At 39.8% G+C, this 21,801-nt stretch overlaps 1 protein-coding gene across 1 annotated transcript in view; it reads left to right on the top strand.

Annotated features, from left to right (window-relative positions):
* SLC7A11 (solute carrier family 7 member 11) overlaps positions 1-21,801 on the top strand; it is a 60,504-nt gene that overhangs the window by 7,346 nt on the left and 31,357 nt on the right. The window contains exons 3-6 of the mRNA XM_074821501.1: positions 52-167; positions 7,846-7,971; positions 10,208-10,307; positions 13,396-13,440. Coding sequence (XP_074677602.1) covers positions 52-167; positions 7,846-7,971; positions 10,208-10,307; positions 13,396-13,440 — 387 coding nt within the window. The remainder of the gene's footprint in view (positions 1-51; positions 168-7,845; positions 7,972-10,207; positions 10,308-13,395; positions 13,441-21,801) is intronic.

Here is a 21,801-nt window from a genome sequence, read left to right as displayed (position 1 = left end):
ATTGCAGATTAATTTTGTGATTTTTTTTTTTTGTTGTTGTTTTTACTCTAGCCCTGCTGCCACAGCAGTGATATCGTTGGCATTTGGACGTTACATTTTGGAACCTTTCTTTATGCAGTGTGAAATCCCAGAACTTGCAATTAAACTTATTACAGCTGTTGGCATCAGTAAGTATCCAATTTTAGGATTCAGGGAAGGGTAAAGATGATGTAAATTGGAAAAAAAATAAGCAGTTGCACACTGAACAGGTAGTCATTTGATGTGAATCATTACAAAATGACTGTGCATCCAATGCCAAGGGCATCAGCGTGACTTTTTGCCTGGGTATGTGTGTTTGTGAACATACACAGTAGTAAAAAGAATAGCAGACTTTATTAATGGCAGGGAGAATCTATTGCCAAGGCTGATTCTGTTGCCACTTGAATTAATGGCAGAACTCTCATTACTTTTGTGAAAGCAATTTCAGTCCCTTAGAGACGGTGAGCCAGTGCCAGAGATATGGAAGAATGATTACCTGATTTTAAGTGCTTTGCTCTGCCTCTGTTTTAGGAGGCAATTGAGTGCCAAGTATGATGCCATGAAGAAATGTAGTTCTCTTGAGTGGAGCACAGGCAACATGAGATCATCTTCCATAGTTCCACTCTGTCCTTCACAGCAATAAAACTTTGAGGCACTTGTGGTTCAGGAAGCAGGAACTCAGCTGATGACTGGAAGCAGGGTGTACAGCTTATGAAAATACACGTCTGTTACCAGCAGCTTGTCCTGTTCTTGCTAACTTTGCAGTTAGTGTAAAAGGGACCATTTAGGGCTACAGAGAACTGATAATTGCCAGCGGAAGAAGGGAGGCTACCCTAAAACCATGAGCTTTACAGTGTACCTGTGCTGGTGTGGGAGGAAAGCACAAATCATGATGCGATGCCGTGTGCCTGTAGTGCTAGAGGCTTGTTTCCAGTTCTCTCTGGTCACTGGTGATGACTGTCCTTGCACATGTGCACACACATTCACATTCAGCTGTGCTGGGAGGAGAGTGCAGGGTAGACCTGAGTAATTAGTAACAGATTGTTCCTTTCAATTTGGTCAGCACATTATCGGAAACAAAAGGACCGGAAAAAGGAATTAAGACATGCAAAATGATCAAAGGCACACAGGAGACCCCTTCGGTTTTGCACAATAATAGGTTCAGATGACTTTTTGTTTCTTTGAGGTAGGGAGTTCAATTGACATTGAAATTTCCAGTCTCCAGATTACTGTGGCTTTTTGTAGGAGCTCTCTTGATAAGAGTCCCCTTCTGCCAGGAGTGTTAAAAAAATCAGTATGTGACCACATTTCTTTCTAACTTAATTATGCACAAACTATAGGTTTCATAGGAATAATTGAATTAAGGGCTTGAATTTTGAGGTCAATGACTTTTTATAGCTACATCTGTCTGAAATATTTCAGTGCAAGATAAAGGTGAAACAGATGTTCAGTAACTTCAAGGTCACTGAGACAGAAGGAATGTTAAGTGAGGGCTCCATCAAAGCATTTTGTTAAGTGCATGTGATTCAAGCACAATAAGTGAACAATTTGAAATAGGTTTTTATTGCTTTTAATTTAATTGAAAATCTGTGTGATAAGCTGGGGCTTTGCAAAGTAATTAAACAAAGAAGTAGCATTGCAGGGGGGGTGGAGTTATGCTGAAATAATTACAGCCCAAAGGGAGAGAGGAGTTCACAGCAGACTGCTCCTATGGTGAGCGCGGGCCTGTACAGCGCAGGTAGGATGAGCTGTCACTTCACTGAAAGAAGGGATTCTTGTAGAAAGCCTGTAATGGTGAATGGGGCAGTGCTGAGGAAAATAGTGACATGTCAGACTGAGGCTTTACCTTTATTCTTTGCAGTATACTCTATAGTGGAATTTCATTTGTAGTAGGTTTTGATCACATGCTACACTTAAGCTCAGGGATCCCAGAGTGTGTGACTGTTATTCTTGCATGGTAAGAATTAGCTGTTGTGGTGGTAATTGTTATGAATGTTTTGTATTGCGCGTGTAGGCAGTGATAGGTAAGATTAAGGTACTGTTGAGCCGAACAGACACAGTGGAGCCCTGAAGATCTTATAATCCAATTTAATGGTGCCAAAGGTAATGTTTGCTTCCACTGAAGATTTGAGGTTAATCAGAAAGTGAACTGATATGCTTTTTGTCTTCTTAGCCACTCCTGGTCCCTTCTCCCTCCTGTACCTGATGACAGAGTGCTCGCTGTGTATATGGCTTTATTGTGTGTGGGGAAAGGTAGTGGGAAGCACCATTAAACTCTATCCTTGGGTGAGACTTCATTCTGTAGTTTTACCTTGTCATTTCTGATCATATTAGAAAGGGCAGGAAGAGATTTTGAAAAATCTCCAGTTGATCCCCTGCCCCCAAACACAATCACCATAACTAAACAACTTCTGGCAGATGTTTGTCTAAACCAGTCTTAAAACCTCCAGTGAGGGAGTTTCTAAACCTCACCTAATGCTGTAGCCCAGTTTTTTTTCTATCCTTGTCACAAGACAGCTCTTCTCATTTATTTTTTTCCACCTAAACCTCCTTTTCTGCAATTTAAACCCATTATTAAAAGGTTGCCTGAGATGAATGTGACCAGGATTACGATGGGTGGTAACAAATACTGTTGGTCCTCTACCAGCTGCAAACGAGTACTACTTGTAGAGGGGCTACAGCCCATTCTGCTCCCCACCATTCCACCACAGTGCCTCTGCAGTGAAAAAGGAATGATGGAACTGCAGAGAAGGTGTAGATCAGATGAGACTTAAAATGGAACTACTGGAGATGGTGGCTTTTTAAAAAAACGTCATTCTTGGTTTATTGTTTATAGGAAAAAAACATGCTGGACACGAAATTCCCCTTGAAATCCCATCCATTCTGAGCAATTTTGAACAATCTGTAGAAGCAAATCTGTTCCACAATATGGTGCTTTCATGTTTTTTTAATTTTATTTTTATTTCTTTTAAAATAAAAGCAAGCAACCCAAAAGTCCGAACATTTCAGTGGCTTGGTAGAGAGAAGGATGCTTGTGTGGAGGTTCTCTTGAGATATCCCAGATATCTGACCCTCCAAAGCAAAGCCTGACTCTTCTTTTCAAACTTAGAAGTCACTTTAATTCAACTGATATTTCTGAAGCACATCTTCGTGAGGAGAAAAACCTAGGCAAATATGGGACATGCATATCTCAGTCTATCATTCTGCCATAAGCTTTTTCTAAACTCAGTCAATGTAACTGTACATGAGAGAAGAGCAGACGTTGCAAAGATATCTAATGGTTACAATTTTAATGAAAATAAATGGCCAGGTAGAGGAGAGAAAAGCTGGATGTGCCCCAGCATAGGGAAGGAAGCTGAAGAAAATGTAAACAGGAGATGAAACCTTCTAAATGCCCAACTTTGCTTGAGTAGGACACAAAGCAGAAGGGATGCCATCTGCCTTTGGTCTGATGCTGAAGACGGTCTTTTTAGGAGAAAGAGTTAAAAATTCATTTATCTCTCTAAGTGAAAGCTGGTAGAATCCTCCATATTTATTGTTTCTTCCAATGAAGAACATCCTATCACTGTGCCTATCAGCATTGCAAAGCATGGTGATAGTGCAAAAAGACCTATATTCATATATTGCTTTATTTGGATCTTTTAATTCTACTCCTAATGGTAAGCCTAAGTATACCGGTAGCAGGAAGGGATAAGTTATATTCTGCAAAGGTATTGAACTCTACTATCAATGTGTAACCTGAATAGATACATAATCTTAACTGAGCCTGTTCTAATCTTCTCACTTGGCCTCCATATCAGAAAGCAGATAAACAGGTTTCAGCTATTAAAAATTGTGTGACTGTGAAAGCATGTTACCAACTTGCATATGTTTTTAAATTTTTTACACTCATTTGTGTGTATTTTGGGTGTTTTACACTGCAATAATATATAATTTCCCCCCTTTTTTGGAGGTCTGCCAAAAAACCTCAAATACCCCAAACTATGGTTGTTAGAGGCAATATTATGCTTGAAAACCAAGGTCAGCTGTACAGATCTATCAGTGCTTGCTGGCAAATACTCTATCCCAAAGCTTTATTGTCATAAATTTGGTGTGTATGTGAGTCTATAGTTAGTTGTGGTTTTTTTTATCATGGCAGATGTTACAGATGTCGCTTTCTACTGCTGATAGTTTTCAGACAAGCAGTTTAAATTAAGACATCTCTGGGCTTGTAGGGATAGCAAAAGCTACTCTGATGGGTGCTTTTGTGCCTCCTGTGACTTTATTTTAATTCACACATTAGGATCTGCAAATTGAGGGTACATTTTGGCTTGTGCGAATGCTTTGACCTTAAAAGGTCAAGTTAGGGGAGGACAGATTCCTTAGTTTCCCGCTGAGGCAATGGTACATACATTTTCGAAAAGTAGGCCAGGATGTGATGTTTACTGCTGCTTTGCCCATTAGATTTCATTATCCATCTATAGGTATAGTTGTATGAAGGAGAGATTGTGAAAAGCAACATGGTCGGTGTTACCATTGTGTTTGATTGGTCATGAACACCATTTTGTTCTCCCTTCATAATCCCCTCAGTTAGGATTCATCTCACGTTTAGTTAGGCGTTTAGTTTAAGGTAATTGTCTGTGCTCCCCATAGAGTTAGTGGAGAAAGAGGGAGACACTTCCTGAAGGCAACTCATCTCATCTGAGATAAGCATCTGAAAAAGGTGTTGTTATTCATCCTCTGGAGGTAACTCTCTCTTCATTGAGGATGCAGCCACACTAGATGTCTGACTTTTAGTTAGGAAAGCTAGAGATGAGTCCTCCTTTCACTGCCCTTTTGTCTGTGGAGTTGCTGCTTTCTTCTGATCTTTGCTGTGATCCTGTATCAAAGAATCTGCAATCAGTTTCTTGAAGTATCTCCATAAGGCCCTACTCATAAAAGAGAGGTGTTGAATAATTACCATAGTCCCAAAATATAATTTCCTTCCTGAAACCTGGCACAGTTGCCACATTCCTTTCCTGCTCTTTGGCAGCTTTCTCCATGACTCCTCTTCTCCTTGCCTTTCACTACCCAGTTGCTAACACAACCAGTATGGTGCTGATAAGTGATAGCAGTATAAGCCCCACATCCCTGTATGTCTGTTATGCACATAGAACTGCTAAGACTAAATATTTTAAGCCAACTGTAAATTATTATAGCCTATTAAGTGCAATAAAATGAAATTCAAAAAAGTACACAATTGGTCTCAAATCTTCTAAGGACTTAAGTCTCAGTTCTGCAACCTGAACTACTCTATTTGTGCAATCATCCAACTCTGCAAGGGACTTACTCTTATGGAGGACCACCAAAACTAACAGCACGTGCACATATAGTGACCCTTCAGTTTCCTGATTACATGAAGGTCCTTGCAGTGTCTGTTTTGCTTTCGCTATTTGATTAGAAGGCCTCAGATAAACATTTGGCTGTCTTGAACTCACAGTTAGGGATGGAGAAGGTTTTAACACAGCCTGCTCACAAGCAGGCTGTCTTCATGAAAATACCAGCCTGCATTTTTTTCTTTCAAGCCAGTGTAGCTCTCACACAGATTTGGTGCTTGTGATTTGTGTGTGCTTGGCCAGCAAAGAAGGTTATGAGTTTCTGTGTGAGTTGATGTTCTTACTAGTCTGCCATCCAGTGACATTTTCATATGTGTATCCGGAAGGTGAAACTGATACATTAGAAAACCTTGAGGAGGGCTCTCTGCAGGGAGGATGCTCATGTTAGCTCTTCTGACCTGTGTAAGGTAACAGACTGATTGCTGCAGTCACTTGAACTCTGAATAAGCTGGATGCCAAATTGCAGATACTTTCTTACACATAAAACCCTTCCTTGACATTTTCTTGTGGCCTGGTCCCTGCCTGGGCTTTGTCTTCTTGGAAAGAAAAGTATGATATCCTGAACTTCCTAGGAAATTTGAAATAAACCAATGTTTGTTTATGGCACTGGAGTTTCTTTATAACTTAAACACTGTTGGTCAAATAAATATTTTAAATATATTTTGCTTAAATGGCAGTTGTTAACCTTCCTGGTAATCAAGCCCTAGGAAAAGAAGGGGAGGCACAATCAGCACTAATGTTCAGTAGCAGCCTAAAGGGATCTTTCAACATTTAAATGAGCGAAGGTATGTCAGGGTAGTATTGGGACAATAGAGTAATAAATCAGGCCCCTGGGATTTTATGTTTCCTGCCAAGTATACATATACATGGAAGTAATAAAGCAAAAAATAAGTATTTGGATCTTAAGTGATTCTTTGCAGAAGTCCAAGTGATTTCTTTGTGACTTAGAAAAGAATGCCTCAGTTCTGAAATATGGTGAAATACAGAGCTGGAAAAATATTTTGACCTTTAAGATCTTTTTCTGGTGAAAACCTCACATTAAGTGATGTTGCAAGTTTATGTTGACTTTGATACATTGTACATTTGAGAGTGGGGCCCTCTCTTTCCCAAACAAAAATTCCAGAAAATACTTCTTTTTTTTTCCTGGAACTTTCATTAAAAATATCTAAAAAATACATTGGAATCCAGATTACTTGAAATTTTCTCCTTTTTCCATTAAACCAAGACTACTTTTGGTTTAAATAAAAATATTTTTTTGTGATATTTGCCTTTGGTCTTGTCGATGAACAGATCAGTGGGTTTTGCTGCCAGAAAGCTTGTACCATGCCAGATTTACAATGCCAGCTCATGCAAACTGTGGCAGGAGATTGCAACTTGTGTTTTTGTGTGTTCCAAGATGTGTGATATGGCTGATGATACAGACAAACTGGTGTTCTTGAGAGAGTTTGAAGTATGGGAGGACTGTGATGAGGAGCTAATTCATTAGCTCTGTACAGTGGCTAAAAAGAGAAGATGAGTGAACAGTCTTGTTTGACTACATTCGCCTTTCTCTGCAGCAGAGGGGGAAAGGGAGTCTTTATCTAGTGAAATGACTCCCATTTTCCATTCTTTAGGTATTTATTTAATTTTTTTAAGATGTAAACTCATTTATTGATTCTGTTTTGCCAGGTTAATTGTTTAAATAAACTAGAATAACTGGCACTCAAATGATAAGACCTACCATGCTCCTGTCAGTCAGCGCTGTAGTAAAGGCCAAAAGATGCCCTCCCTGACCCAGAAGGAGATGTGAGCCAAGCAGGCAGGATGTAAAAGCCCTTCTCACTTACCTCTCTGCATGTCGGTGAGGCGCAGACCTTGGCTTTGTTTTCAGGAAGTAAAAGCTCTCTGTTTCTTCACCAATTCCCAACAAGGATGGGCATGTTACTTTGCATTCTGGCCCTCCTGCCTCTCTGGTGGTATGGCAATAAGGGAGGAGAAAGAGGGGAAAAGAGGAGCATGGGTAAATAAGGTAGTGAGTGACAAATTTATGTGAGGCCTAAACGGAGGTGAGAAAGTTTAATATTATTATTAATTGTTATTATTTTCTGAAAATGCAAATCTCTACCTGAACAGGCACTGATACAGAAATCTGGAGTGACAAGGGTTGGGCAATCAATATCTTTCATCCAAGGCAGGGTCCTGCCAGCCCATCGTCTACCAACAGCTAATGACTATGGGTACACGAAGCTGTAATGTGGTGCGGAGGGAGCCAGGCAGAGAACGGAGAGATGGATGGGCCACGCAGTGGGTCAGATAGAGGGGCTCAGCTCAAGCGTTTCGTGCAGCGTCTGGAAGGGGAGTGCGAGATGTGGGAGGGCAGCAGATGGAGAAGGTTATTGGGGTGTATTTCCTTTAATGCGTCAGGATCTATTGTGTTTGTGGCGAGTTCAGTGGCACGAGTGTTTCTTTCTGACTTCTCTTTTTCTCCTTGCAGCGCTAGTGATGGTCCTGAATAGCACAAGTGTCAGCTGGAGTGCCCGCATTCAGATTTTCCTTACCTTTTGCAAGCTTGTAGCAATTCTGATAATTATAGTCCCTGGAGTTATCCAGCTAATTAAAGGTATGAAATGAAAAGTAAATGCTTTTAAAGTGCTTTTATCTTTACCCTCCCCAGTCTTTCCCCACCTGCCTCCACCAAATAATGCTTATAGCAGCAAAATCTCTTAATTAGTCTGTGCTTGTTTAACTGAACCTCTGTACTGTCATGTAATTGATTAGAAGTGGAACTACACTGGGATGAACTGGTATTTTCTTCAGCATGTCAATGAGTCTATTCGTATCAGACTCCTTTTTTCAAATGAGCGACAGGATTGCTCTTCTCTGTAATTTGCCTTTGGCATGAACTTTGTGAAAGGGGAAGGATGGGTTTTAATGACAGATGGGAATACCCCCCCACCGAAAGCATGTGCCTAGTCTGAGCAGAATATGTCCCCTTTAACTGGGCTAGTGCCTAGGCCTGCTCAGTGCTGGGTATGTGGCGGTGGAGGGGGCTCAGAATTGGAGAATATATGAAAGAAACAGTATCATGGATGCTGTTCTACCACTTTGATGATGTGAATTGTGAAGTTAAAGGTGCTGTACTGGCAAGAGAAACTGTAGCTTTCATGTGCTTCCTGCCTGCAAGTACTGGATGCTCATGCTGCATGCATGCTTTACTTCTTCCAAGTGAAAAACTAAAGCATACAGCTAAAGGTAATAGTCTGGGGCTAACCCAAGCATAGGAAAGGAAAGCAGAAGTGTTTGAAGGGCCAGAATTACTCTACAGACTCTATCAATGTTGCTGCATAAGCAAGGAGTGTGAAAACACACCTTTGCTCCCCTCGGCAGCACCCAGCATGGACACAACTGATCAGGCCTTTCCTTGGCTCTCTGGAAGTCGTTTGGGTAAAGCCATGCTGGCAGAGAAGCTCTTTTCACTGACATATGCTCAGCTACCTGAGGAGGCTTTTCCATTACAACCCTATCAGCAGCGGGTATTAGATGGTGACAAGCCCCAGCTCACTCTCGTTACAATAACGCTAGACAATAACTACGCAAAGCACAAGGAGCCATTCAGCACAGAGGGTCAGAATGGGGAGCACGTTTTAATGAATCAGTGGCAGATTTTTATCTAACAAAAATTATCACAGTTGTTGGTTCTGTCCCTGGGGATGCTCTTTTATGATGTTTCACAAAGCCTCCCATCTGAGTCAACAGCACAGCTAGGCTCTGCAGTGAGCTCAATTTCTCAGCGACAGGCAGCTCTCTGTGGTTAGCAATAAACTCTGAAATAAAAGTTTTCCTGTGTAGTGCTCTGCTGATTCACTCTTTCTGTTTTCATGTTTTTCACTTCCTTTCTGGAAGTTGTAATGCCTCTTCCCTCACCTCCTTTCCTGTGCAAAATTTCTCTCTGTTCCCATCTGCCCCATTTTTCTTAGCCCTTTGGAGCAGATCAGACCCAGGTTTTGGTGGGGTTTGGTGCCCCTAAGTAGCTTAGATAGTGTCCCTGATGCCCCACTGGGACCTTCCTTTAGCCACAGCTCTACTCTTACCCAAAAAACCTCTACTTCAGTGGGAATATTGTTTGAGGGCTCAGTAAAAACCGAGTAAATGGTAGAGGATTTGACTCATTGCTAATTCTAAGTCTGAATGAATTCTCCTTCTTCCTGCTCCTTTTCTGTGGAGGGATTGTTGCTTCTTGGGAAATCTGAGATATTGTAGGGACGTCTTGCAAAACATAGAAAACCTTGTAAATGGATAAGAGTGTAATACAACTCTTACATGTTTACATTTATAGATATGTAATTCTTACTTAGATAACTTATAAGTATGTAGTTCCCTAACGTGGTAGGGAGTTACTAATTTTTTCCGTGGTAGAAATGTTTAAAACATTGGGTTTGTTTACCTTAAAATTGTTGCTTGTGAGTGAAATGCTAGTAATGTTCCTTCTGATTAAAATGTTAAACAAGTGAAATTTTCCACAGCAAAAAATATGGAGCTCATTCTGCTCTTTCATACTGATGTAAATCACTGCTGGAGATGACAGTGCAGTGAGTGTCATCAAGCTCAGAATGCTTTGAAAAAAACGAATAGGTCAACTTCTGCTATTGCATGACTAGGGACACCACAAAACCTTTTACAGTTGCTGGCAGATTACAGCTGCAAGGGTGGGGTCAGAAATTAAGGTCAAGGGCAGAACTTGAGGTCAGTGAACTGTTGGGTGATTAAATGTTCCATGGTGTGATATATTTATTTGTTTTAAAGTAGTAGGTGACCAAAGAGCATATTTTTCAATATTGTTTTTGTTGATGTTGCAGGAGAAACACAGCACTTTAAAAATGCCTTTGCGGGGAATGATGCCAGTGTTATGGGATTACCACTTGCTTTCTATTCAGGAATGTATGCCTATTCAGGCTGGTAAGTTGTTGAAACCTGTAAGTATTTGTTCTACAACCAAACAGTAATATGCTCTAACAAAGACCTTTATTTATATGAAGAAATGAGTAGCATGTTCTACATCTTTTGCCAAACTACATCATGTAGTAAGAGTAGATCTCACCACTGTTCAGTATGCTCAGTATTCTGCAAGCAGCTCTACAAAGGAAAGATTTTTCTTCTCCAGTGTACAATAGGTAATCATGCATTGAACACTCAAGAATCAGACTCTTATTTCTGTTCTTAAGACTAGAAATAAAGGCAAAAGAATGGAATGTTCTTAAATTTTCATCAGGGATTTTGATAAAAGAATTAAAGTCATAACGAAACTTTTAATTTTTGTTGAACGAGTCAGTAATTACATGGAAAACAAATCTATGAACTATTACAAAGTTGTGTGGACCTCCGCCTTTGCTTTGTAAAAGCAGTATTTGAAGAATGAGAAGTGAACCATGATAATACGAGTATAGATGGCAAAACTAGGTAAAAACCTAGATTCTTATGCCTCTTGCTCTGGGAGGACTGACCTCACTTAACAAGAAGTGCAACTGGCTTCCATAGAAGTCAAGTGCTATTGACTGGGAGCAAAGGTATGAGAATCTGCCTTCAAGTATCCTGCTCAGAACTTTCTTTCAAGTTCTTCTCCTCTCCCCCACCAAAGTATGCAGCAGCCAGTTTGAAAGGTACCGCCAGTCTTCGAATCTGCCTTACAATTTATTCATGCTTAGTGAGGGCTTCACATCGCACCGTGCCAATGTGCTTTTGCAGCAGCAGTGCGGGTGGGAAAAAAAAAAAGACTACAGTGCACAGAGTGGGCTTATTTTAAGATAACTTTGTCTGCAGGTCTTTCCTTTCCATAGCCTCATAGGCAGCCAAGTTCTTTGCCTCACACAAAAGGCAAGGGCTGAGAGATAAGGGCTTTATTTATTTAATTCGGAGGGACAATGGGCAGAGCATTTGAGTTCTCTGCCTGTCTGTAACTCCCCAGCTGCAGAAGCATTATAAACATGCACACTGAAGTACTGAAGAACTTTTATATTAAATGGTGGGGGGGGAAACCCAAGAGAGTCCAAAGCCTTTATCTGTGATAGATATATAAGAAAAGAGCCTGGCATTCTGAAGCCTCAAAGAAATTGAACTCATTATGTGGATAGTCTCTACCTTCTTCCCTCTCCCTCTCATATAACCACCTCTGTCTCTCATATCCATACATGTGATGGTTTCTCCCTTTTAAAGTATTAACCTAACTGTATGTTTTTGTATAAAGGCAATTTTAAAAGCTCTTTTAATATTATTCATCACTGAGGCAGAGCTTGTAGAATTCTACATCAAAAATACGGGTTTTTTGTTGCTTCTTTGCCATTTCTCTCCATTTTCCACCTAACATTCCAAACCCCTACAATAACAATCTTCTCTGTTTTTTCCTTTACACCTTCTGACTTTTATTCCAAGGTCCTTATTTGGCACTGATAAAAGAAATTAGTAGGAAAAGACCTAATTTGGCTAGTGGTTCTTCCCAGCTGCCTATTTGTCTTTGTCACCAGCTCACATTGATTGCCTTAGAGCACAGAAGAGCTGACCATTAAGTGGAGTGTCAATACCCTCGCACTATCAGTTTCATGGGGCTAAATCAACCCAATAAGCTGAATGTGAAGGAGTGTTGGAAGTGTTGGTGTTGTGTCCCAGGATGCAGGCAGAATTTTATGCATAGCCTATGAGACTATTAAGTTTTAACAACACAGCTTTAAAGAACAAAACAAAAGTAGTATCTCTTATATGTGTGGGTTCATCCTGCAAAGAGCACATGTAGACTATTTGGTATATAACAAACTGGGTGAAAAGGGACAAGTAGAGAAAGGAATGCAAGGAAGCAGTAAAAGGACTGATGCAAGGTTGTCAAATTATTTTTGTCTAGAAGCAGGACTAAGACCAGAAAGAGGTAGCTGAACATCTTGTCAGAAGCCATCTCTCCTTTGAACTCTCCCAACCTCTTCTGTTGTGCTCTGTGCACTACCAAGTTTAGAAACAAGTACTGAGGTTGTTGTATAAGATGACAAATTGGCAAATCTATTTTTACATAATTTCATGCTCAGTCACAAAATCACATTTTTTAAAACCGTGAGCCAGCGCTAGCTTGTTCTGCTAACCCAGATTTGGTCCAAGCCTTGTGATGGAGAAAAGTTCCCAGACTTTCTGCCAGATCAGGTACCAGTTTTTTATTCACTGTAGCACTGTTGGGTCAGATATAATTTGTTTTCCTGTATAAAAGTAGAAAGTCAGCATAAGCACTGTATTGACTGCTGTTTAATTAACCAGGATGTGACTTTGTGCCCATGTCTGAGCCAGGCGCATCTGTGCGATGCAGCAATGCACAGACCTAATGCTAATAAATGCAGAACAGAGGGTTCAATGACCTTGAGGCTTACAGTTGCTTTGTATGCAGTGCTGTGCCTGGTGAGTAGTTCCTATGAATTCCCACATGTAGCTGTCTCTTGCACGCCGCTGGAATACAACCAGAGTGTAACCTGTGCTGGAGGTTGTGTAAGAGCACACAGGATAAGCACTCTGGGTTTGTGATTCTATATGACACACTAGTGTCAAAGTCCTGGGTTTAGGAGGGTTTTCTGAGGCTTCATTTATTTTTATTGTTAAGAAGTCCTTGCCGAGTACCCTGATGAGAATTTTTGCCAATATAACCTGAAATTTTAAAAGGCTACAGCCACAAATGGAATATGGAACTTGAGTGTGTTTGTGCATTTGTGTATAGGATTAGGGTAAACCATAATTTGCCTGGCATGCTGGGGAAAAAGATTTAATTTAATTCCACACCGACATCACATAGTTTTTGTCTTTTCTCTGCTTTGCTGTCTTTTCTTGAGAGTTCCCTTCCTGAGTGTGGAGATGAGGGAAGGTTAAATCTCACACTCTCCTTAATCCAAACATCAGTGTGCAAAGTCTACTATAATTAACAGCAGAGCTTAACTAAAAGCATGTTCTTGATTCTTTGGGAAAGAAATACAGAATCAAAATCTAGCAAGGCCTTATAATACATTTTTATAACTCTTTCTAGGTTTTACCTCAATTTTGTTACTGAAGAAGTGGAAAACCCTGAAAAGTACGTACCCAATGTTTTTCTTGACTTTTGAAAAATGGTTGCAAAATTTAAAATGCTATAAAAGTAGTGATCTTCAGAAATTCTGCATGCTGGTCAAGTTTCTTGCTTTCCAGCAGATCTGGTATCAATTTGAATTGCAACTGCTTGAAGATTTGGTATTTTTGGCCTGTCGTGACCTTGTTATGTATTCTGCTTTTATGTGCACAGAAAGCAGAAAACTAAGTAGATCTCCAGGGCTCTGATTCTCCCCCTCAGGATACAAGTAACTACCAGTGGCTTCTTTTAGTGGAAGTTACTGGTATCCTGTCAGGGAAATCTTGCCCAAGAAACTTATCTGCTGCAATATTTGGCAGTTTTGCTATGTTTAAATATTAATCAAATACTTAGTTCTACTTGTTTTAGGTGTCTCAGAGTTGCAGGATCTTGAATACACATAGCACAGCATCCGATCCAATTAAGCCGAACAGAGGATATTGGTGGGAGTCTGTTTCAAACTAGAGATGAATAATTCTCGCAGTGCCTGTCTGTAAAATATGGAAAGAAAAGATGGCCGTTAGGGAGAGTTTGATTTGGCAGGTCTATTTTGGTAGATATGTTTTGGTATATGTGGCTAGTAATAATATTAACCTTTTCTAAAAATTAAAGAAAATATGCCTTGTCAAGTCAAATTGTGTTCTTTGAGGAAATTAGCAATTTAGTTGACTAAAAATTAATGGATAGATATAATTTCCTAAGGTTTTTAAAATATCATACCTGGATGGGTACTAAATAACTTACTGTTTGAAAAGACTCCCAACACTGTACACTCAGAGATTATGAAGCTACATATCTGAGACACGTCAAGAAACAAAAATACCCCAAACAGCCATCAATGGAGAGCATACAGAAGGTTTTTATTTGGTTTCTTCAAAGTCTGGACCAAGTCTGGTGCTGTTCAGTATTTTTTCCAGAGACCTGAAAATGATTATAAAGAAATTGATGATGAAATATAAGGATGGCAGAAAGACTGGCAGATTTCCATTGTTTCAGTGTCTTTGAGAGATCTTGGGTGTTAATGGGCTCTTTAATGTGATCAGGATATGTATACCAAGGAATGTAAGACTGCAAGATGAAACCAGACAAATGCAAGTAGAAAATACAGCATTGACATTTAGCAAGGTGGTTGACTAATCATTAGCACAGATATCTGTGTACAATCAGGTTTTTCACTGGTAGCCTTAAGTTCAGACAGAACACCTTTTTAGAAGCTGTTCTTTAGTAAAATACAAGTCTTTTGGCTCAGTGGAGAGCAGCTGGCTAATGCTTCCCAGGCCTGGGACAGACACACAGGAACTCAGACTAGATGATCTAGTAGAAAATCTGGGTTTAACTACCAAGGATCTGTGTGCTTTATAAAGTCAGGGGAGGTAGACATTTTAAAAAAAAACCTACTTTTTTTTTTTACTTTTGAAAAATCGTTGTATGGCAGACTGACTTGAAAAGAAATGTGAAACTAAATAAAGGAGTGAAGTTATTTTGCTTCAAGACTTCTACTGTTTCAGGAAATTCTGAGGAGACGGGTTAGGAGCTGGAGTCTTGGTGATGTGATCAAAAGCATTTGCTAGAAGCAGTACAATTTGTAAATTATCTTGTGGTTACCATCAATACTGTGTGATGTTTTTAAACATGGACATGGCTAATACCCTTTGAGACTTTCCATATCCTTATCTGTCTCTGCAGTCCTCTTAACTGTATGGTGATTAACTGGAATTATTGATAATTTTCGTTACAGCTTTTTTGATTTATGTTGACTTTTTTTCCTTGTGGTTTGAGTCAGATGAGCATATATTTTTAAACATGTTGCCCTCTGCTGCGTGGGACAGAAAGGCATAGTTCCTTTTTTATTTTTCTTTTTTTAACTAAGCACCCATTGAAGCATGTTGTATCACAACTAAGAAAAGTGCTGTGGGTTAGATTTTGGGATTTCCTTTATTGCAGCTGTGATGTGAGGGAGGGAGACATTATCTTTTCTGCCCCAATCTTGGGAGAGCTTCTTTGGTCTCCAGGTTACCCTTGAAGAGCTGCTGAAGTTAATTGTGCTGCTAGTGGGGATGCAGGACCAGGGGACAAGCTACATAGTCTGGCTGGTTCGGTGTTTTCCAGGAAGGCTCTGGAAAAAGCAGCTCAAAGTTACATGTACAATGTTGTCACAAAGCTGTTAAAGCTTTTCTTCATCACTCTTCTTGGGGTTGCGCTTTGAGAGGACAAGAAGGGAAGATCCCCAGTGTTTACAGCAGGGTGCCTGGGATCAATCTCCATGCAAAGGTACAAATATACAGTAGAAGACACTGGGATTTTAAACATTGCTAAATAAGTGGCAGGTGATGGCAGGGCAAGTGGATTGTTACTGGCTGTGCTGATGGAGACCTCTGTACCAACTGTAAAACGGGGATTCTGGACTCTGTTAACCTGAAACAAGCAAATAAACGAAACAGTTGGAATATATTATTTTTATCCAGTTGCCACCTGTGAATGGCTCTGTTGGAAAGATGTCCTGCTGAACAGGGGCCTGCTCCGCCACCGTTCCCAAAGATACAGGGCAAGGGAATAGTGTGGACTAATCCCAGGGGCAACTGTCTCGGCTCCCACCAAACTCAGTGCAGGCATTAGGTGAGCTACTAATCGTGTTGCTGTTGTAGGCATTCATTAGAACTCAACTGCTTTTTTATTTTTAACTAAAATGTTGTCTTTCATTCTTGTTGTATGCCTTATGTTAAAGGCGTGGAGGTATTCTGTAGCTGTTTTTAAAGGGGAAGAGGGAAGTATAGGCTTGAACCACCTAGAGTCTGTAAGAGCTCCGGGTGTGCAATTTGTAATGTTTGTCAATGGTTAGGGATGCAAATTACTTACAGTGACAGAGGTGATCACAGTGATGCCTTCTGCACTGTGTGTGCCAAGGTAAATGTTTGCCTGAGAAGCCGTCACAGTTGCGTATTTCCAGGTGTGCAGCAGTTTTTGAAGTAACTGACAGCTGGTGCTGAGATGAATGATCAGCACCGTCCCCACATTAACCAGCCTGCCTCAAGCCCGCAGTGAAGTGTGCCAAAAGACTTGTGGGGAGCACAGGACAGTTACAGCAAAGGGAATGCAGAAATGCTCTAGCAGAGAGAGGAGGTGCAGTGGAGCTGCCAAGGGCCCAAGTTTGTGGAGACCTGCCTTTAAGCCCCTTTTTATGTGGTGAGTCCTGACTTCCTCTCTCCTCTTGTGGTATTGTGGAGGGTGAGAGAGACAGATGGGTCAGGGCCCTAGAATATATCCTGAAATGCACAGGAAGCTGGAAACATCTATTTTTAGACATTAAAGTTTTCCAGATAGGGATTGCTTTGTTTGCTGTGGTGTGTGCGGCACCAGGAAACCTTGCCGGAGTACAGCAAGTGCCATGGGAAATGTAGGAGAGGCAGGGGAAGGGGGGATGCTCGTGACCTTGCCCAGCTGAAAGCTGCCTTTGTGCTCCAGTGGAGTGGCTGTTTGTACCAGCAGAAAGGGCTCCTGAAGGCTGTGGGAGTCTGTGTAGGTGCAGCAGTCTGCTCAGGCACAATAAATTGCAGATTTAGGTCTATAAATAGGATAAATACTATGGGCCTGAGGCACTGAGATACCTAGGTGATATTGAAATACTAGATAGAGAGAGCTGACACAGAGGCAGTGGAAATGAGCCAAGTGGAGAGGGAAGCACCCTTTAAATTATAGAAGGGAAAGGAAAAAAAAATCTGAAAGTGAATGCCATTACTTTTTGAACAGATTTTTGGAAGTAGTGCTGAATTCTTACTTTGGAAATGTTCCAGTCTCTTCTTTTGTATAAGAAAAAGGGCATTATTATAACCCCAATTACCATAAGATGTAAAAGTAGCTGTTTCTGTCTCCTGCTAAACCCCCTTTTGATGTCTCATTTGTAAGCCTGGACTCATTTCTTTATTCCTCTTTGTTGAAGTGTTTCCCTCATGCAGCATTAGTAGGACCTGAAGCAACATGAAGTTGATGTTTGTTTTACAAGAAGCTCTAGTTGCAGTGTTCAGTTGCTTTAATGTACAATTTTTTTTAAAGAGCCTGAAATAGTTTTATTATCGAGAATATGTGGAACAACATTGAAGTGTAATAACAAATTTCTTTTACTTTTGAAAATTATGCTTTGCATGTGTGTGCTGCGTCAATAGTGATTGCTCTTTGAAATGAAATATCTGAATAATCCTTGAAGCAGAGCTTCACCAAAATAACCTCATGCGGCCACGTCACATGCAGCTTTGATCTTTTTTATTTTCTTACATTATAAGGATCAGCCCTACTCAAACTGAGGTCGTATTGTATTGTCTAAATAATAAGTGAATGGAGGAACAGCCGGGTCTCTGAGAGAGAATATGTCACCTGAAAATTGACAGGAGTCGTGTTGCCTGGAGCAGTAAATTTAGAGGACTGGAAATCAAGCATGTTGAACTTTCAAACTCATTTCTTATACATAGTCTTTGAGCTCATCTGTATTCTTGAACATCCACTCTGTACTCTCAAGAAACAGACCAAGTTTTTTGAATCAAGACCCTAAAAGCAACTCATGCCCAAACAGTGCTTCCCTCCTCCCTTCCCAGGCAGAGCAGAGTCCAAGATCAGCACTCTAGTTTGTCAGGAATTTTGACGGACTCCAGATGAGAAAGTAACATAGGAGTGTTTTTACATTGCAGTAATGTCTTCAGAGCCTCGTCAAAGTCAGGCCAGATAGTGTCAGATGCTGGCCAAAAAGAATCCTGCTTTTAAAAATTATGTTCTGCATGTTCAGTATGAGCAGATGATGAACCCAAAGGCTGCAGGTTATAAAGATTAGGCTCTTGTTGGAAGAGAAAGAAATTATTATTTCATTTTAAGGGAAGGGAAGCTAAGACTTGAATTCCTTAATGACTTCGAGGAAGTCTGTGATCAAGTGAGCAACTAGAGGCATTGATTCACAGTCCTCCTTTAATTCAAAATCATATTATTTATTTGGCAGTGTAAATTTTTGTTAGTGTTGTTGAATTTAAAAAATATTTTTCCTTTAGAGGTCTTCAATTTCAGTTGTATAAAATGATAAATAGGAGATTTTTAAAGGATGTGAATTCTGAAAATATTTTACAGCAAAAGTTAGATTCCTTTGCAGTTGCAGTTAAGTATTGCTGCTATTTGACATAACCCTTGTTTCTTACCCCCCCCCCCACCCCCCCCCCACCCCCATTTGGCCATTTCATTTGCAAATATTCTGTTTCTGTTTGTAAAATAACTTTGATCCAGCCCAGGCAATCTATCATTGTTTAAAAAGTTACACAGTGCAAAGAACATATTATTGAGATGTATAGTGTTTATAAGCCTGGTCTCAGATTGATAAATCATGTCTTGTGCTGTTGAAAAGCCAAGAAATGAATTGCTTTGCTATGACCTTGGGGTCTGAGATTAGTCAGTTTGTCTATTAGATTTTTCCAGTGCTCTTCTCACTTCATTTATTCCTTCTTTTCTAAGAAACCAAGAAGCAATAGATGTATAGCAAGTCACCAAGGCTTGATGGCATCAGACATTTTGTAAAACCAGGATATCAAAATGTTTGATATAATCGGGTTTTATATTGGGTTTAAATAATGTGAGTGTCATGTCTAATTAATCTAATGTGTACCACCCATTCGTATTAATTAAAGTTTAAAGTCATACTTTGCATCTGTGAGGACTGAGTGAGCGAGATGTGGTATCAGAGGTTTTTTCAGGGTGTCTAAGCATTATAGAGATGCAGATGGATGGAAGGGGAATGGTGGTAAGACACTAAAACTCTTCCAGCTCCCTAGCTGTTTGTAGCCATCTGATTTTTGGTACTTCACATTAGGATGTGTACTGCCCTTCCAAAATCAGTCAGAATCTTGAATTGCTCTGTTACTCACTACCAATCTAGATCCTGACTACTTATTCCTAGTAATCATAAGAAGGAAAAATATTTTTAATGTTAATTGAGAGCATGCAAGCCTGTGCCATTTCTGCCTCTGTTTCTTTGTGCAATTTTATTTTATAATTTAATGTCAAGCTCTACTCTGAAGAGGAATATTAATATTAATATTGATTATCTTAGGCACCAGAAAAGGAATAAAGTCAGAAGTTTATCTCCCTGCAGCTATGCTGTCTAGAATTTCAAACACACCTCATCACTGCTCTTTATTCAGGAAGGACAGATGATGTAGTTGAAGCACTGAACTGAGACTCAAGAGAACTGACTCAGGCACAAACTTGCTGTGAAAATGGAGGGTGGGTTACTTCATCTTTTCTTCTTCTGTTTCCCTCCTTTTCTCTTCTCCCCACCTTTTGTCTATCCACTTCATGGAACGGGAGGTATCACCTCCTGGCTTCATTTTTGGAGTATTTACGTCCTTTCAAGGTCGGGGGTAAACCATGGGCTATGGGGAACCAAAAGAAGTTTATGTGGATTTAAGTATCTACACTGCTACTCCTTGAACTGAAGGCTCTAGCAGATTTATTAAGCCCTGGGTGTGGCTTCTGTAGGCCCTGGTCCTGTAAAGTCTCATATGGCATCAGTGGAACAAGAAAGTGTGTGTAGGTCCCTACATGAGTAACTAGCACCCGGGAGTGTTCCCCATAGGGATGCAGTCTTATTGCTAGATAAACTTTGGACAAGCCTTTCTTGCAAAGTATCTGGTTATAAACATAGTTCAATATGTAGTTCATAGTTCAATAGGTTTAAGTCTGGCACTGGATGCAGGTATCCTGCCTAGATATAAGCAGAATAGCTTTGATACCTGGAGTTTGAAATCTTTCTTATCCACTTATCCATAAAAGATACATTTGACTTCAATTCATTTTTATCACATCAGGCTACAGTGCCAAATATTCAGTGCAGAAGTTATAGGAATACATTGTGGTATTTTGTCTGAAGATAATCAAGAGACAAATGCTAATCTTTCAAATATTTTGCAAAGCCCATTTTCTCATGTGAATTCATGATTACCTTAAAGGGAAAGCCAGGTCTGTATGTGAGCATTTGCATTTTTTGTTTGATATATTATTTGTGTCTTGGGTTATTTTTCATTTGAATACTTATTTTCCATCATAGAATGAGGATGTTCTAATTACTCTCCCCTCAGCTATCTTTGTGTCACTTCAATAGAAATCTTATTCTTTCTAAATTTTACTGTATATAACAGCATAATAGGCTACCTAAATTCCCTCAGTTATCTGCTAAGCAACTCTGAAGATGAGGTGTCCAAACACTGGTGAATCCAACACCACCTTCCACAGTTTAATTGCACTCTGTATGAGGGATAAAATGATAGATTCACAATCATGTCTTCGGAACTATAAAATCCATTAAAGGGGAGCTGAATCTGCCAAATAAAGAAAACAAATTAATTTACTAGATCAAATATACTTAAACAAATCTGAGCATGGATTTTGCTCTTTGTAAATTCTATGAAAAAGCATTTAATTAAGAATGTGATACTGTAGTATTTGTGTGTGTCGGAGAGGGAGAAATAGACAATTACTAGCTCATTGGGGAGCTGGCTCACCAGCATGAAACTGTTCTTGATAAAATGAATTTTACTTTTTCTCTCACTAACCTTGCTAACTACTTACTTTGCACATGCATCACATTGTCAACTCATTCATTATAGTTTTTTATAAATGACTGACAATTCATTTCTGAAACTAAGATGCCTTGGATGCATGTTTTTTGATGGGTTCAGTTTTCTAAAATCTCAGTATAGGAACTAATATTTTGCACTTCACGAATTATTTTTTTTAATTAAAGAATGCTACTTCTCTTGCTGCAAGCTGGAAATTCTCTTATGAGGGTTATTCAAATGTTATGAGTTGCTTTGCTCTTATTTATAATCTTTTTTCACTAAAACTCCTAGCTTGGGAGACTTTAATTGTTCTATAGTTTGGTACACAGGAGCTTCCCAAACTGTGTCACTTGAAAGACCATGGGTACAACATCAGGCTGAGAATTGCTTGACAAAATATTATGTAGGAGGCAATGTAGGCATTAGCTGTGACATGATATGCTTCATAAATACAACTTGTTGGTAGGAAGGAGTAACTATTACTTAATTTTTCACCTGATCTCAGCTAATTTTTGGTGATAGTTTGAGGCAGCTTGGATTCAAAACCAGTTACAAAGCCAGAGGGGAGAAGTATTGAAAATGCTCTTTGGCCAGCTATGATCTCAGCTTAGACGTAGCAGTACCGCAGTCAGATTTTCTTGCAATGCCTCCTAATTCCTAATGTGGAATGTGGTAAATCAATAAGGAATAAGAAGCTTTTATAAAAAGCCACCAGACTTCCTTCAGGACATATTGCTTTTGC

This window comes from Strix aluco, chromosome 4, assembly GCF_031877795.1.
Source record: "Strix aluco isolate bStrAlu1 chromosome 4, bStrAlu1.hap1, whole genome shotgun sequence".
Classification (NCBI taxonomy): domain Eukaryota; kingdom Metazoa; phylum Chordata; class Aves; order Strigiformes; family Strigidae; genus Strix; species Strix aluco.
Note: the sequence above shows the minus strand (reverse complement) of the source record. Positions and strands in the feature narration are given on the sequence as shown.